General features: G+C 36.6%; 1 protein-coding gene across 1 annotated transcript; it reads right to left on the bottom strand.

Moving 5' to 3' along the window:
- Window positions 1-1,085: 1,085 nt before the first annotated feature.
- On the bottom strand, window positions 1,086-14,581 carry fbxw2 (F-box and WD repeat domain containing 2). The gene is made up of 8 exons (XM_059358399.1): window positions 14,285-14,581; window positions 11,585-11,877; window positions 9,566-9,788; window positions 7,002-7,196; window positions 4,328-4,461; window positions 3,024-3,110; window positions 2,717-2,886; window positions 1,086-1,487 (listed from the first exon to the last, which is right to left on the bottom strand). Exons 2-8 carry the CDS (start codon window positions 11,849-11,851, stop codon window positions 1,199-1,201), a joined length of 1,365 nt encoding a protein of 454 aa, XP_059214382.1. The 5' UTR covers window positions 11,852-11,877; window positions 14,285-14,581; the 3' UTR covers window positions 1,086-1,198.
- Window positions 14,582-16,663: the final 2,082 nt, after the last annotated feature.

Here is a 16,663-nt window from a genome sequence, read left to right as displayed (position 1 = left end):
TGAGGCATGGTTTCACAGTTTCTCGTTATACTAGGAAAATCATTCAAATCTTCCTCTAAAATAGTCATTTTGAACAGAACCAACTGCTTGCCAAGTCACTTCCTCAGCTGTGCAATGCACTGAGGCCTTTAGAAAAATAAACCTGATGTTTTACACAGTCAATGATTCATAAAAGCAATTCACTGAGTAAGTCATTTTAGGTAGATAATTATAAAATAACAGACATCTTAGACTGTCAGAGCACAGTAAATATGAAAAACTCAACCTAAAAATATGATTAACAATGCAGCAATCGCCTTAGGGAAATGTGCCACAGCTATCATGGAACTCTAGTTTGTAACATTAAATGAACTGAAAAGGCACATCACATTTCTCAAGCTAACCAGACATCCCTTAAAAAAGCAGGTTCAGTGAATGACATGAAACCTCTGTTTTACATGGTGCACAACAATGTTCCCAAACACTTCAACACACTATTCAGTATACAGCTTTGTGGGGATGATCTGTAAAAACCCTGAGGAATATCTCCCCTGAAGTCAATATCTGATGACAAAGGAAATGTTCTTCAGTATTTACAGTAACTTTAAGGCAACCCTGTTTTACTTCAAGGAAACCAATGACTGTAAAATTGGCTCAATGAGCAGCTTGGCATTGGCCTTGTTCTAGCTACAGCACGTTTGACTTAGTCAATAAAAAAATAAAAGGTCAGTGCCCAAAGTTGGCCCAGTCATTACGGATGTAACATCAGTTACAAGTTCTCAAATTTCTCTTTGATCAAAGAACAAATCGGCCAAAAACACTTCCACTTCCATGTCATCTATTAGAGGAGAATTTTTATTGTTTATTTTGAATCCTTTGTTTCCATTTTTAGTTATCAAGGAATATATCCAGACTTTAAATCTCTTTTCTTTGTCCGAGATCAGAGGATCAAGGAGAAGTTTACAGGTCTCTACAGAAAACAGGAGCAAGTGTCGATCTAGCACTGAGTGTAGCACAAAAGTAGTATTCTGATCATCTTTCTTAGCTTGCCTTCCATTCCCATCTCTGAATGTTCAGGTTCGTTTCTAGACAAGGACTTTATGCTAAGGAAGAAACAGATAAAAACAAATGCTTTGGTCCATGCATGATCAATGTTGGCTGCTAAAGGTTCATTTATTCCAGAGCACACATGATGGTGGCTCTGAGTCCTTGTTGTCTTCTATCCGTTCTCCTTCCACAGTACTAAGTGAATGCTATGATCAGGCATGCTGGTGGCAAACACCAGTCCAGAGTCATTGTCCCCGTCCAGCCCATTGAGCCAGCCCGTTACACCAGCCAGGAAGCTGGATCCTCGTTTGGATTTTCTGTAGGCCGGTAGAGGCCAGCGGCCCGAGATAGCCTCTGTCCTCAGGTCCATCACGTACAGGAAGTGGTTGTCGAAAAGGAGAGCAAACACCTCGCCATAGCTGAGCAGGGACAGGTTAGCTGGGTCCTGCGTTTTTATCACCCTGGGAACATGGAAAAATGCTGGATTAAGGTTTCTGCGAGCAATATGGTCATATTGAAATTTTGGGTGGAGGCTTTAAATAAGCCCATCTGGGTTTTCTGCCTCTCCCTGCACTTTACATTATATGTTATCTTTGTAATTTTATGTAATTCTAACTGTGCAAATAAAATAAACAAAACATTGTATTATAGTTCTAATATAACTTAATATTGTAATATGTCTGAATCCATGAACCACAGCAAACTGGAAGAAAAAATTGGGGAAAAAAAACTTTTTCACTCGTCCAACAGGTCATATTTGTTATTAATTATGATCTGTGGATGAACATACTTAAATGCTTGTTAAGTTTCAAACTGAACTCTGGACACTGAAACGGCTCCTTCTGAGAGCAACTTTTTGGTTGTTGCTGTTGCTGAGACTGTTATGTCTAGATAACTGGACGATGCATAATGACTTCCTTCACACTGCAGGCAAATCAGCAAATTTGTTTCTCAAATCAGCAAAACCTTAAATGTTGACCTAGTGAACCTAGCCGATCTGTGGATACATTCAGAAAACAGCTAAAAATGTTTAGGTCACTTCTATGTAATGCGTCATTTTTGCATTATGCTGTTTTTTAGGGTTTTATTTAGTGATGTTCCAATGAAGCTTCATGAACCATTTTCTTTATTTTATATTCATCAGCATTGGCTATAAAATAAAAATCACATTTACTTAAACAAAGTAAAGTTGCAAAGCATCACTGATGTTAAAAGTTAATAAAAATGTTTATACCCCAGGTTAGGGTTTGGTGATCGGAAAATAATAAACAATAAATAGGATTATATAAATGTGTCAACTCTCTGAGAGTTTTCATATCATTAATGAAGCCTCATGAAACATTTTCTTTATTATTATTATTATTATTCTTTATTATATTGAGTCCACTAGATGAAGCTCTATGTTCAACAAAGAGCTGAAATCACACTCAATTACCTTCGCTTCAGCCTTTTTCTTTAAACCAATAGCTCCATCTAGTGGTCTCAGAAAAGAATGACAAAGGTTCATTGGGACATCACTAGTTTTATTTATTAGTTACAAACTTGTAGACATCTGCTCAAATAAGGTGCTTCATTAATTACCAAACATACATGAATGATGTTTGAATCTCACACCTTGAGTAATGTACACCAGCTACATAGCACAACTTAATGACAGAGAGCCAGATTTTGTCATGTGAACTTTTTTTACCTGAGAATCTCAAAACTGGCAAAGTCCCACTGATAAACTCCGAGGTCGGAGCTGCAGACGATGTAGCGTCCATCAAACTGCAAGCGAGGCTGAAGGCTGATGCTGCGGTCCTCTGAAACTGACAGCGTCTTCAAACACTTACAATTAATTTCCCTCCCTAAAGGCCAGATCTGCAGAGGGAACACAGGGTTTACTCATTATTATTTCAGGTAAAAGAAAAACACAAGAAAACCATCAAAACAATGACAACAGCTTCAAACTGGTTTACTTCTTTAACACAAGAAATGACTCGAGGCAAGAACTTTACCTTAATTTCATACTTATCAGCACTTAGAAGAATATAATCACCAGGACTGTGCACCATAGATTCTACTTCACTTTTCTGAAGTATCACCTGAGATAGAAGAAGATAGAACAGGCAGTTCGTGACTGAACTCTGAACATTACACTTCATAAACACTTTTTCATAACACAATTTTCAACTTTTATATCACTACTGAGGACAACATATTACTCAGCTAGTAAACATATTTAGAACAAAGGCAACTGGGAATGTGATATTATTGACATTGCAGTATTGAATAAAATGTGTCAATTTCTGCATAAAGAAGAAAAAAATGACTAAAATGAAACGTTGTCTAGGGCTGGGCGATATATCGACATAAAAGATATATTGATATATTTTAAAATGTGATTGAATTAGACCATATCGCATATATCAATATAGTTCAATTATATAGTATATATAATTATAGTATATAGTATATATAATCATATAGTTCAGTTTATAGTTTTCCTTTATATATATATATATATATATATATATATATATATATATAAATGCTGCTCTTACTAGGGTTTGTCATATTTAGTTCTTTTGTAATGTTCGTTATTCTTTTCTCATATAAATATATTTATTTCAGAAAAAGACTGGCCTATTTTATTTCATAGGATATTTTTTTAACCCATTCAAGCCGGGAAGCCTGGCACTGTTGCGTTATTCTACCATTAAAGCCGGGAAAGCGGATACGTCGTTTTGTAGTATTTGTACTTTTTTTCCACCTATTGTCGGTCTCTTGGCCAATGAAATGCATCAGAATACATGCGGGAGTGTCGCAATGCAACATGGGACTTTTCCAGAACTTTGAAATCATGGCGGAAGCTCAGATACAACAGGTATGAAATCAAATGAAATTAATTTCTGTCTGCTACAGAGGCTGAAAAATCTATTATTTAGGAGGAAGCGTTGACACTTCTGTTGAATTTCCCGAAAAACTAAAATCGCCCAGAGGTTTTACAGCCCTTTTTTCCAGGTGTTTTAGGCCTTAATGGGTAAAAGATATTTTTTAATTTAAATGTGCACTTTATGGAGCTTAGATTTTGAAAAAAGGTACTCCTCCTGTTATACAGTATTTATGTTTACTTAAATAAACGGTTTCAATAAAACTACATGTGACATGTCATATTTGGCTTTGAACATTTGCTCTCACTTTGAGATAAAAATATCGGGATATATATATCGTATATTGATATTCAGCCTAAATATAATCGGGATATGACTTTTGGTCCATATTGCCCAGCCCTGACGTTGACTAGATAAGAAGAGCTGACCTTGGTGACCCACTCAGTGTGTCCAGTCAGAGTGTTGAGACAGGCTCCAGCAGACAGAGCCCACACCTTCACACTGAAGTCAGCAGAGCCGCTGACCAGCACGTCCAGCTCATCGTTGTAGTCCACACTGAAGACTAGAGCACACACACACACACTTATAGTTAACTTATAATAGATGAGCAATAAAGTATATTTTAATATCAATAAGCAAACAAAATAAGATTAATAAAGGCATGGCAAAGACATAATGGGTGGGTTATGGGTGTTTGTAATGCCATTATTAACACTTATATAAGCTTATAAACACACAATAATGTTAATAAGCATCTTGTAAGCACTTACAAAGGCCTTATTACTTGTTAATTAATGGTTATTACAAGGACCTTAATATAAAGCGTTACCAAGGTAACAATATCAAATTAATTATTGTATTGCAAACACTGAGAAATGGCTGCTAAAAACTTACAAAATCGATCACATTTGGAATTTGGTCATAAACCCATAAACTTTTCTTTCCAAGTTTACAAACTGATAGCAGCTTGTTAGAATGATATTTTTGTGATCCTGCACAGTATGCAACTGTAGACTCCACACGAACTTTATACTTCGGTATGCAGACTCAACATCCTGAGTAACATGTTGCTTCTGTGTTGACAGGCTGACCATGAAAGGACACATTCTTGTTCTGCTTTAGGAACCAATGAACCAAACTAGTTGGCACTAAGACACTATTAGATCCTTCTGTTCTGTATTCATTCATTCTACTGCATGCAAGAACTGAATCTGAGCTCGTGTGCATTAAAAGTGCATTGAACACGTCTATGCTTCCTTCTCCTTTATCAAACATCAAAAACCCATATCACAGCACATTAAAAGAGACTTTCACCCTACTCGTTCCCAAAGAGACACTAATTTGAATTGATTTTTGTAAAAGCTTGTTCTTGTTCGCACTTCTTCCAGCATTTTCTTTACATTTTTTTCAGCTCCCCTCAAGCATGCTTCTGATGTCTGACTTCAACATGCAAATGCCTTCCTCCTCCTCCTCCTCCTCCTCCTCTGTGGCCATTCTCTGTTAAGCTGCTATCTCTCTTTGACGAGGTAATCAGTTTCCTTCTGCCTAGAGGACATGGAGGTCCAAGTAGTTTTTCTCTTCTTTACTGATTTAAAACGTTTTGCTTGGTACAAGGTTCATACACTTTTTCAGTGGTCAAATTCAAGCATTTTTCAAGGACTTCCAAGGTCCATTTTCAAGCTTTTCCAGGACCTTACAACGGTTGTAAGTTGCATGTTTTAGATGAGTACTTACATGCTAAAAGGGGTAATTTCACTTAACCATACAGACAACGATGGTTTTACACTTTTAACAACCAAAAGAACAGTTTGCTAATCTCAATATTCAATTTATTATTTATTTCATTGAACATGTTATTATTAGGTCCGGGACTCAATTTAAAAAAAAAATTTAATTAATTAGAGGCTTTGTAATTAATTAATCAAAATTAATCGCATTTTAATCACATTTTAATCGCATATAAATATTTGACCTGAGAACAGTGAGAAGTAATTTTTTTCACATGGATTTTTAGTATACCATTGAATAATGACTGAATACATAAGCTTAAGCAACAAAAATATTGTTTATTTTTGTTCAAGTCCAACAGACCAGTGCAATTTTTGCCATTAAGTGTAGCAATAGCATATTTATAAATATAGTACATTTCATAAATTCAGGTAACCTATAGGTAGGTAGACCTTATATCTAGCTGCAATATGTTTTGCATTGAGGCTCGATGTGCTGCGGTGATATGTGAATTCCTTGTTGCATAGCAACACAACCATGCTCTTATCGATGCTTCCATCCGTTGTTTTTTTTTCCGTCTCATCAGCTTCTTCCTTCATGTTCACTGTGGTTTGTTGTTGTCTGAACTCATGAATGCTAGTTGGTGCTCCAGTATAATCGGTCCTCCTGAAACTCATCCAGTGAGAAACGTTCCGCGGTGCAATGATTAAAATGCGTACATTTAACGCATTCATTTTTGTGTAATTAATTTATCTTAATTAACGCGTTAAAGTCCCGACCCTAATTATTATCTATAGTCAGATTGCAAGAGAAATACAGTAAGAATTTCAAGCATTTTCAAGCACTTTATCCAAAAAAAGCACTTTCAAACCTTGAAAATACAACATTAAAATGTAAGCATTTTCAAGGATTTCAAGCACCCGTATGAACCCTGTTGGTAGTTGTTGGTTCTCCCCAGACTTGAAACCAGTTGAATCTGCAGGGATAATGTTTTATTTGCTCTAGCAGAAGAATCTGGTCACTCTCCCATTCAAACAGATTTCCACGTAAGCTGGCCCGCTCCGAGCCAATAAAAACAAATGCTTATCTATGGAAGAATTATCCTATCTTTATTCGAGAGTGTAGCTTTTCAGTTTGAGAGCATGATTTTATTCCTTTCAGTGAAACAGCTCCTTCTCCTGCTCAGATTTATTCTCCTCATGCTCACATTTTGTACTCTCACTCAGACTTCTGCTGCTTTCTTTCAAAGTGTTTGCTTGAACTCAAAAATCACATGCTGCACGTGCTCACATTTCTTCTTCCTGGACACAAACATTTCGCTCGCACTCAAATATGCATGTTGAAAACATGTATTTGCTGAACATTAAAACCAACCTGCTCCTGTGTGGCCACGGAACTGCTGGATTTTAGCTCCCGTGCTCCACTCCCAGCATGCAATAGTGTTGTCAAAGGACCCGGTCACCAGCTTCTGTTCGTCAAATTTCACTGTGGCGCAGGTGTGTGTCTGAATTCCATAAATACACTGCCCGGTACGCACATCCCATAATTTGGCAGAGAGGTCATCAGACCCTAAAAAACAAGAGACAATGTCTGTCATGCATTGACTGAATCTTTTCACATGCTTTGAAAGCTCACATTGTTAAAACCTTCCTGCTGAGTTGAAAATATTAGTAAAATTATGATTTAATAAGCATACTTCCCTGTCATGTAGCACACATTTTAATTATTAAGGTGTAATAAATGTATTTAACATAATTAATGAAATAGAAAATAATGGCTAGTTCTTCGGTAACTTCCACGCAATACCTCCCAGTGACTCACATTTTGATATTTCCCTAAATTTAAAAAAAAATTTTTGGCATTTCTGCCGTGTGTATCCTGGTGTGGTTTGTGTGTCACAGTTCGAAAGTGAGGCAATTGCCATTCAGGAGCTGGCCACTGACAGTCAATATAGTGCCAGCAGCCATCTTTTTGGGGTTGCTCTGAGCCCATTTAACACAGGAATAAAGGGAATATATATATATATATATATATATATATATATATATATATATATATAAACATTTATATATATATATATATTTTCCCTTTATTCCTGTGTTAAATGGGCTCAGAGCATTTTATATATATATATATATATATATATATATATATATATATGTGTGTGTGTGTGTGTGTGTGTGTGTGTGTCCCTTTTCTTTTTTTTTTGTTGTCTTTATTACTTTTTGGAGTGAAGTCACTGGTGAGCTACTTGAAGTCATTTAGGTTTGGATGGTGGTTTATGTATGTTGTTTATGTTTTTGTTTTGATAAAAACTAATAAAATCTACATACATGGCTACATACCCAACACGTATATGGGTATTTTTTTCCAGGTGTAAAAGGTAGAGACTCTTATGGCATTGGTTGGACCTCTCTAAGTCAAGTTAATCAAGTACACAAAACACTCAAATCAATGAAACTACATTTCTTCTAAAATGGAAGTTTTAAGCTTCCTGCAAACAATGATTTTAAGTATCAGAGGTTTTAGGGTTAACAGAATGTGTCCCCCTGCTCTGTATGCAAATCAAGTTACTTGCAGGGAGTTGGATTTGCAATATCACAAGATCACTGAGAATAGCTCCAGCAGTAAGAGACAAGGAGTGAAGAGAATAGTACGGCCAGAGAAAATGACAGACACTATTAAGCTGCTGCAGACAGACAGACTTGTCTTTGATTTATCAATAAACATGCGGTAAATAAGTTCAAAACACACATACAGTGGACTACTGTGGAGCAAAATATATTTCAGCCACCTTAAAAAAAATCAATACAAGTTTAAATGTACACTATATTTAGAATATTTTCACTGCTTTACATAGCTGCCAGACGGCCCTTTCGGACAGGGAACTGAAACTCTGTTACATCCATCTATGGTGGTGATTTAAACAGCTGTTGATGCAGAAAATGCTTCACTAAACGCGAGTGGGGATTGACAGATAAAACGTATATGCGGCGCTCACGTCTCTCTCCCAGTGGGGATAAGTAGTTAGACATTTATTTTGTTATCTTGTTAAGATAGTTTGTAGCCTAATAAACGATAGCTACCTGATGTATCATTTTTCCCCACATTCTCTGTCATCTGTGACTGTCCAAGAAACTAAGCTGCGCTGTGCAGGGAACGGCTCTGATTGGCTCACAGAGGAGCGTGATCAGACAGTTAGTTTATGGAGCTCTAGTTCTATCAACACTGGCTCTACCTTGTTGTCATATCTCGTCTGAAGTAAGGCTCTGAAGTGAGGCAAAACTTCAGAGAAGGAAAAACTGACCTGGCCATTTTCAAATGGTCCTTTGACCTCAAGATATCTGAATGGCTACTATGGGTACTATGAGTCTCCCCTTTACAGACTTACCCACTTTATGCTAATAACATGCAGTTTAACTGCATTAATTCGGCATCACTGGAAAGCTAATTACAGCATTACAAAACTTTACAACCGAAAACTAGAGACTAAGAGCAGTCAGAGGATGCATGGTACTCCACAAAAGCTTTTCAAAACAACCCACATCATAGACGTTTTTTTTTTATGGGTTTCCAAAGGTGTTGTTGTTTCAATAGGATATTTTGGAGAGATGTTTTACCTTTTTTTTTTAATCAATTCTCAATTAAAAAGTAATTATTAATATTTTAAAAACCCACCAAATGTGGGTATCAAATAGTATCAACCCAAAAATATCTGCAACAACTTATGAGACATAATTTAGCATGGGAATAGCATTCATATACTTATGTCATAATATTCTTAACCCCTATACACTTGAATTATTTTAATTAAATAATACTACAGATTTATGACTAAAACTACTTGACAGATGGTGCTGAGCTGCATGTCAATCATCATAGTTACCAAGACAGATGAGAGGATTTTCAACAATCAGTAAACAAACCAGAGGCTTTACCTGTGCAGAGGAGGCCGTCCTTGTAGTAAAGGGCGTATACTCGAGCACTGTGGCCAATGAGAGATGACGTCTCAAAGGCCTCTTGATCCTGCAGCTGCACCATACGTAGTTTAGCCTTCAGGTAGACCGCCTTCCAGTGTGGCGCTTCTTGAATGGATTCATCGATCCTCCAGCCCAGCTCCCGACACACACCCTGCCACACCTCTGTACACGAGTTGATCACCTACAAGAAGACGAAAGCTTGTTGAGAAGTTCAAATGAATGACAAGTACTTTCAATATTATCCTTTACATTGTTTTGAAAATGTGATGTTGGGATAATAACACTTCTATTTCTGGCTTTTCCTTTTATATAATATCAGGCATCCCTGTTTTTATTTAATTATTGATTAGTAATTATAATTATTATAAACATGTATACCAGAGGACATTAATACATTTCATGCCAATTTAGAACAAGTGGCATAAAAACAACTGTAAGTCTGTAACATTTAATGCTAGTGCCAATACCTGAGTTTATAACTACTTTGAACTGGTTTTCCTGCTGTCAAAACACAAGCAACAGGTACATTTCAATCAATATCATAAAAGTGAAACAGTTACACAATTCCTCACATTTACAAGCCTAGGCAGGAATTGTGATTTGACCAGTGCAGCCTTTATGAGTATTATGCAGCACGATGACTGAAAACAGGATATGGTCATATAACACCATGCATCGGGCTCTTTCCATCCCCTGAACTACCATGAATGCTTCTCGTTTTGCCTTGAAATGAATCGAAGCGGCACAGTCGTCCTGTAAGCAGTCTCTCCCGGCTGCAGAGCCGGAGTCTGCAAATTGCTAACAGGCTAACAGTTAGCTCTGTAGCAGTACAGTGTGTATGTGCTGCTGCTGCAGGAGGTGTTCACTTAGCGATCTCTGTTTGTTTACAACAAGCACCGGACACTCTGTGCACAGTTTAATTCAAGATCGCTATGTTTATGATAATTAGCCATACTGGTTTGTTTTGATCAGCTGCTGATGTTGTGCAGTTAGCGATGGCGGCCACAGTTGCGTCTCCCGTGTTGAAACAGTCATGTATGTGATCACGGTCGAAACTGTCCCTGGGCAATTACGAGACGATCGAAAACCATGCGTCACCTCCGGAGTCTCATTAATCCCTCTGGGGGATTTTATTTTTTTATTTATCTTATTTTAACATTCAGAAATTTTAGTTTTAGTTTAAATTTGTGGAAGAAGTTTATCAAAAGCTCATGCTTAAATCATGCATGTCAAGAGTTATAATAAAACATTTCAAAATGCATGTGCAACTCGGTTGAATAAAAGTCTGTTGGTGCAGTCATATATTTTGTCATTGTCGTTTTCTTAAAATCTCTCGTCTCGTTCTCGTGAACCCAATATCGTGTCTCGTCTCGTGAGCTGAGAGTATGGTCACACCCCTACTTACTAGTGTTTACATATCACCAGTGGATGTAGTGTCTTTGTTGTTTGTTTATGTACAGTACAGGCCAAAAGTTTGGACACACACCTTCTCATTCAATGCGTTTTCTTTATTTTCATGACTATTTACATTGTAGATTCTCACTGAAGGCATCAAAACTATGAATGAACACATATGGAATTATGTACTTAACAAAAAAGTGTGAAATAACTGAAAACATGTCTTGTATTTTAGATTCCTCAAAGTAACCACCCTTTGCTTACTAGAATATAAGACATGTTTTCACACTTCACACTTCACACTTTCACACTTTTTTGTTAAGTACATAATTCCACATGTGTTCATTAATAGTTTTGATGAATCTACAATGTAAATAGTCATGAAAATAAAGGAAACGCATTCAATGAGAAGGTGTGTCCAAACTTTTGGCCTGTACTGTATGTGTTTAAGTTCTAATTTTTACTATTATTTTGGACTATTTATTTCATTATTCTATTCTATTCTCTTATCTACAACACCCAAATTTCCCCCCATGGGCCTCATGTGATGATGAGCGATGTCTGGAGGCGCATATTGACCTTATTCCACTGTTTGCAGACCAGGCAGCATGTAAGCAGGGTCTCAGGATCCAGCCAGTGCATCAGGTAGAAGGCCAGCTCCAGGGGAAGGAGGCGCAGGAAATCGCGCTTGAGCAGTGTCTCCAGTCCATTAGACAGATGACGGAGCTGGACAGCACCACTTAAAGAAATGAGTTGGTCCAGAGACTGGTTGCGCTGCTGGTCATTTAGAGTAAGGAAAGTGGCGGAGACAGACTCCAGCCACCCCTCAAAAGCTGCCTTCTCCATGGGCACATGAGAGCGACCTGCAACACCTGCAAGAACAATATAATAATAACACAGGGTGTGACCTCAGCACATGCACAGAAACACACGAGTATCTTGGAGTCATAGAAATGTTATCTGATATGTTTGGGATAACTTGATTGATTCAATTGTTTTTAATGACCATGTCAAATATGCACTTATATGGGTGATTCTCGTGAACATGATACAGCTCATAGCAAAAATCCAAGAGCATTGAATACATATTTTCTTTCACTCTTTATAACATATACAATCTAAAGTCACTGTTTAATATGAATTTATAATCTATTTTTAAAGTTTTATATATAGATATTTTTTGACATTTTTAGAGACACTGTGAGCAACAAAATTCATTACCGTAACACATTTTTAAATAGAAATAAAAAAAACAAAAGTTTTTTTGTTTTTTTTTTTCTTTGGCAAGCACATAAATATGCTCAAGGGTAGCTGATATCACCAAAATGTATTTTACTAAAATATACACATATTTTAATGCAAATAATTCTATCATTACCGTAACATCTAACCATTTTCTCTTATCAATTTTCATTCAGATTTTGTTTTTATACATTGTTAAAAACCATTACATTTGAATATATTCTGTTAAATTCTACATTTTTAAACAAATGTATATTTATTGTATATAAGTATATGTATGTATACTTATATATGTATATAAATATTTACTGTATATAAGTGTGGGGAAACCATGATTTTTTTTTATCTGGACGCATTACTGTAACGAATTTGTGAATCAAAAATATGTTAAAAAAAACAGAAAATATTATTTTAGCACTAGACAATGAATTGTGCCTCATTATGGCTATATTGTTCATTCATATAAAAGTAAAATATATTTAGTTTAATAAAGTATGTCCTTATAATCTTCACAGACATAGCTTAGACTGGCTTCATGAGAATCACCCTTATATGCACAAACAAACAAAACAAAGAATATATATAGAGTTTGAGAGGCTTCTACAATCTTGAATGACAACTAAGACAGCAAAACTCCAATGAATATTACACAAGACATAATTAGTGGCTTTTTGTCAATCAAAACAAATACATTTTCATCAATCAGTTAAATTATCCATCAAGTCAAGCTAGGTCAAGGTTCTGTTTTGGATGCTTTTCATGTAATACCTATGGCTGGTAAAACAAAACATGCACTGTCATGTTACATTTTTAGTAATCGTCACACTTAAAATAGTCGCCCAAGTCATTTTTTGTCAAATGTTTCTGCCTAAATCATCTCCTCATGATGCCGGCCACCTATGGTAAAATGACCTACATCCTCAGTTGATCAGATCATGTGATTTTACCCCTTTAGAAGGCAGATTTATTATGCCTAAGTCAAAATAAAATGTGACTTAGGCCATTTTTTGAACATGCTTTTGTGACTTAAGCAAGATATGGTAACACTTTATTTTGAAGGTGTCTACATAAGAGTGACATGAGCGTGTCATAAACATGACATGGGATGTGTCATGAACATTAATGACACTTTGAAGTAACATTAATGCTCATGATACTTGTCATGTCATGTTTCTGACAGGCTTGTGTGACTCTTATGTAGACACCTTCAAAATAAAGTGTTACCATATCTTGCTTAAGTAACAAAGGCATGTTCAAAAAAATTGTCTTAAACATTTACTTTTCTTAAGTTACATAATTTACACACAGTGTTATTACTATGCCAATAGCAATCATTTGTTACATCCTTTTTGAGTGAAATGATCAATAAATGTCATATGTTACACTTTTGGTGATGTTTTTTGAGTTTCCTGCAAAACTTGAGAAAATGAGTTAGGCGATTATTTTAACAGGGTCACAAAGTCACAAAGGCATGTTCAAAAAAATTGCCTAGGTCACATTTTTTTTTTACTAAGTCATAATAAATCCGCTTAAGTCACACACTTGACATAGGCCATTATCTTAAAGGAGTAATATCACATGATCTAATCAACTGAGGATTTAGGTGATTTTACCATAGGTGGCCGGCGTCATGAGGAGATGATTTAGGCAAAAAACAAACAAATTTTGACAAAAAATGACTTGGGCGATTATTTTAACAGTGTGACGATATGTAACGGTTTCATACGCCAGAAACGTAGCTAGGGACAATTTTGATGACTTGATGGGTAAAAGCAGACACTCTGGCTTTTAGTTTGGTGAATAATAAGGTACCTAGCAATAGTAAAAAGCTGTCAATCATGTCAGATAATCACTTTGTATATGCGATCAGTGTGAATTAGCTACCTGGCTAGTAACGTTAGCTAAGTAACACTAGTACAGTATAACAGCAAATTAGCTAACGTACGGCTGCTTTCATCAAAACAATCAATTAACACTATATGCTACTGCTAGTAAACAAGTTCCATGTAAAATTTAAAACTGAAAATGTCCACCAACCAGAGAGTTGCAGGGAGTTTCTTTATCGCCACTTTCCTGGCTTAGTTAGTTCACATCGCGAAGTTAGCTACCGGAGCTAACCTGTCAGCAAGCAAGTTGGAGCGACTGGCCAAGTAACCTAGCTTCGTAGCTAACGGTAGCTGAGCACCATGATGAGTTCTTGATTCTGGTAACTGTGAATCACACAGAGTTCCTAATTAAGTGACGTTAGTCTTCTATTCATTTCCCAAGTAGGTAATTAAGTAGTATAGAAGAGCAGCATATTGTGACTGACAGCATGAAAACCTTCTTCTTCTTCTTCTTTTGAGTTTTATTGGCGGTTGGCAGATCAACGTACAGGAGCATTACCGCCACCTACTGACTGGAGTGTGGAGCAGTAGATTGACACAAAATTAAGGAGAGAAAATAATAATATTGATAAAAAAAATAAAAATAAAATAAAAATAAAATAAAAATAAAAATAAAAATAAAATAAAATAAAAATAAAATAAAAATAAAATAAAAATAAAATAAAAATAAAATAAAATAAAAATAAATAAAGTATAATAATAATAATAATAATAATAATAAAATTAAGATGAATAAATAATTTAATGGGAAAAGGGGGGAACAATAGTGTAGCTAATAGCATTTTACAATTCAAATATAAATAATTAGATACATCACTAAATTCTCTCTATAAGCGAGGCCGGCTCTACGCTGGGGCAAGAGGGGGCCAAGCCCCCTTAAATTAATGTCTTGTCCCCTCAAATCAAAATTTTAGAAGTTGAGAAAGCACATTTTAATATACTCACAACATTAATATACATTACAATTTGACAAAATGATCTGCAGTAGCAGAAAAATCCGCCAAAAAAGGGACACACGATTTTTGGTTGAAAACTGGACGAAGGATGTTTTATTTTATTTTATTCATTTATTTTATTTTTATTTTTCAGTTTCCCCCCCTGAGGGATTGCCACCTTATTGTGGTCAGGGGGTTTGCGTGCCTCAGTGACCTTAAGAGCTAAACCAGCAGGAGCTTAGTCTTCAGGTGGGACACCTGGACAGGTCTGAAGGCCTGACAAAGTGCAATCCACTTCTCCAGGTTGGGGTTGGACACATAGACCCCTTTCAATGAAGAAAGCATCGTTACTACAAGCACAAAAACAAAAGTGCTGGAGCATGATGTGTACACATGATGCCCCCTTCACATTTCTGACTGCCCCCTCATATATGCTGCCTAGAACCGGTCCTGTCTGTAAGTCCTGTTTCCCTCAGGTAATTAAATAGGGGCTTGTTTTCTTTGCATGATTTGTTCCCAATAAGACTTTCCAGGGTGTTACTGTGTTTCCCATCCTCTATAAGTCTCTTTCTTTCAGCATATGTTTGACTGTTTCTGATTCACTGCAGTGGCTGTAAAGCCCTGTAGGGTGAAACCATAAAACCCGAAAGATAATGCAAACGCTATCTATGCCCTAAGTTTAATGTACCCCTCACTTTGTCTGACAGGAGACGCCACTGAGTTATTTATTGCTTCCCCCAAAAACAACACGCATGAAGTGGACATATCCTGAAAGGAAAGAAATTATCCTAAATGCATGCCTTCCATGTGTAACATTAATTGTATTTTTTTTGGCTAAGTAGTTACCTTGACTTTTTTCCCATAGGATTTAACTTGCCTATAAGACAAAACTGAGGGTTTAAAATTTCCTTCAGACTAGTTTCCGGTGTTACGCACAATGTGGACCGGCGTGAAACAGGCTGTGCGTCCCAATCCCAATACCCATACTAGGCTAACATACTGTTTAGTATGCCATAACAAGATTTAGTATGTCCCAATACAATATGCCAAATGCACCATGCAAAAGAATATCACAATGTTTTACTCCATGTAGTCGAAATTCGCAGTATGCAAACCAGCATGCTTTTGTAGCTGTTCTTACCATAGACTCTCTGCACAGCACATACTGTATCTGAGCCAGGTGGTCAAAGTTCAAGGCAAGTTGTTAGGCCCCAGTCACACGTACGCACATTTAATATTGGTTAAGCTTTGCCTCCCATTCAGTTTCATTTTTATGCTAGAAAAAAGGCTTCCGCTTGTGAAGCAAATTCCTGTCATTGTGTGGATTTCAGCCATGGTGAACTTTGACCTTTGATTTCGCAGCTTGCAACTTCAGCCATAACAAAGAGTGTGTGTGTGTGTGTGTGTGTGTGTGTGTGTGTGTGGTGGACCCCGCTTGGCTGTCAAATGGGCAACAAACCAGCAGCTGATATCCGTGTGTGTCACATCCTGTACTGCCCACATATTGTGGAGGCTACTGTGACCACAACCTTATGATGAAGTGTCCTAGTTGTATGCATACTGCATGCGACAGTACCTACCTAGTGGCAGCTGGA

Source organism: Centropristis striata, chromosome 19 (genome assembly GCF_030273125.1).
Source record: "Centropristis striata isolate RG_2023a ecotype Rhode Island chromosome 19, C.striata_1.0, whole genome shotgun sequence".
Classification (NCBI taxonomy): Eukaryota; Metazoa; Chordata; class Actinopteri; order Perciformes; family Serranidae; genus Centropristis; species Centropristis striata.
This window is presented reverse-complemented; position numbering and strand designations above follow the sequence as displayed.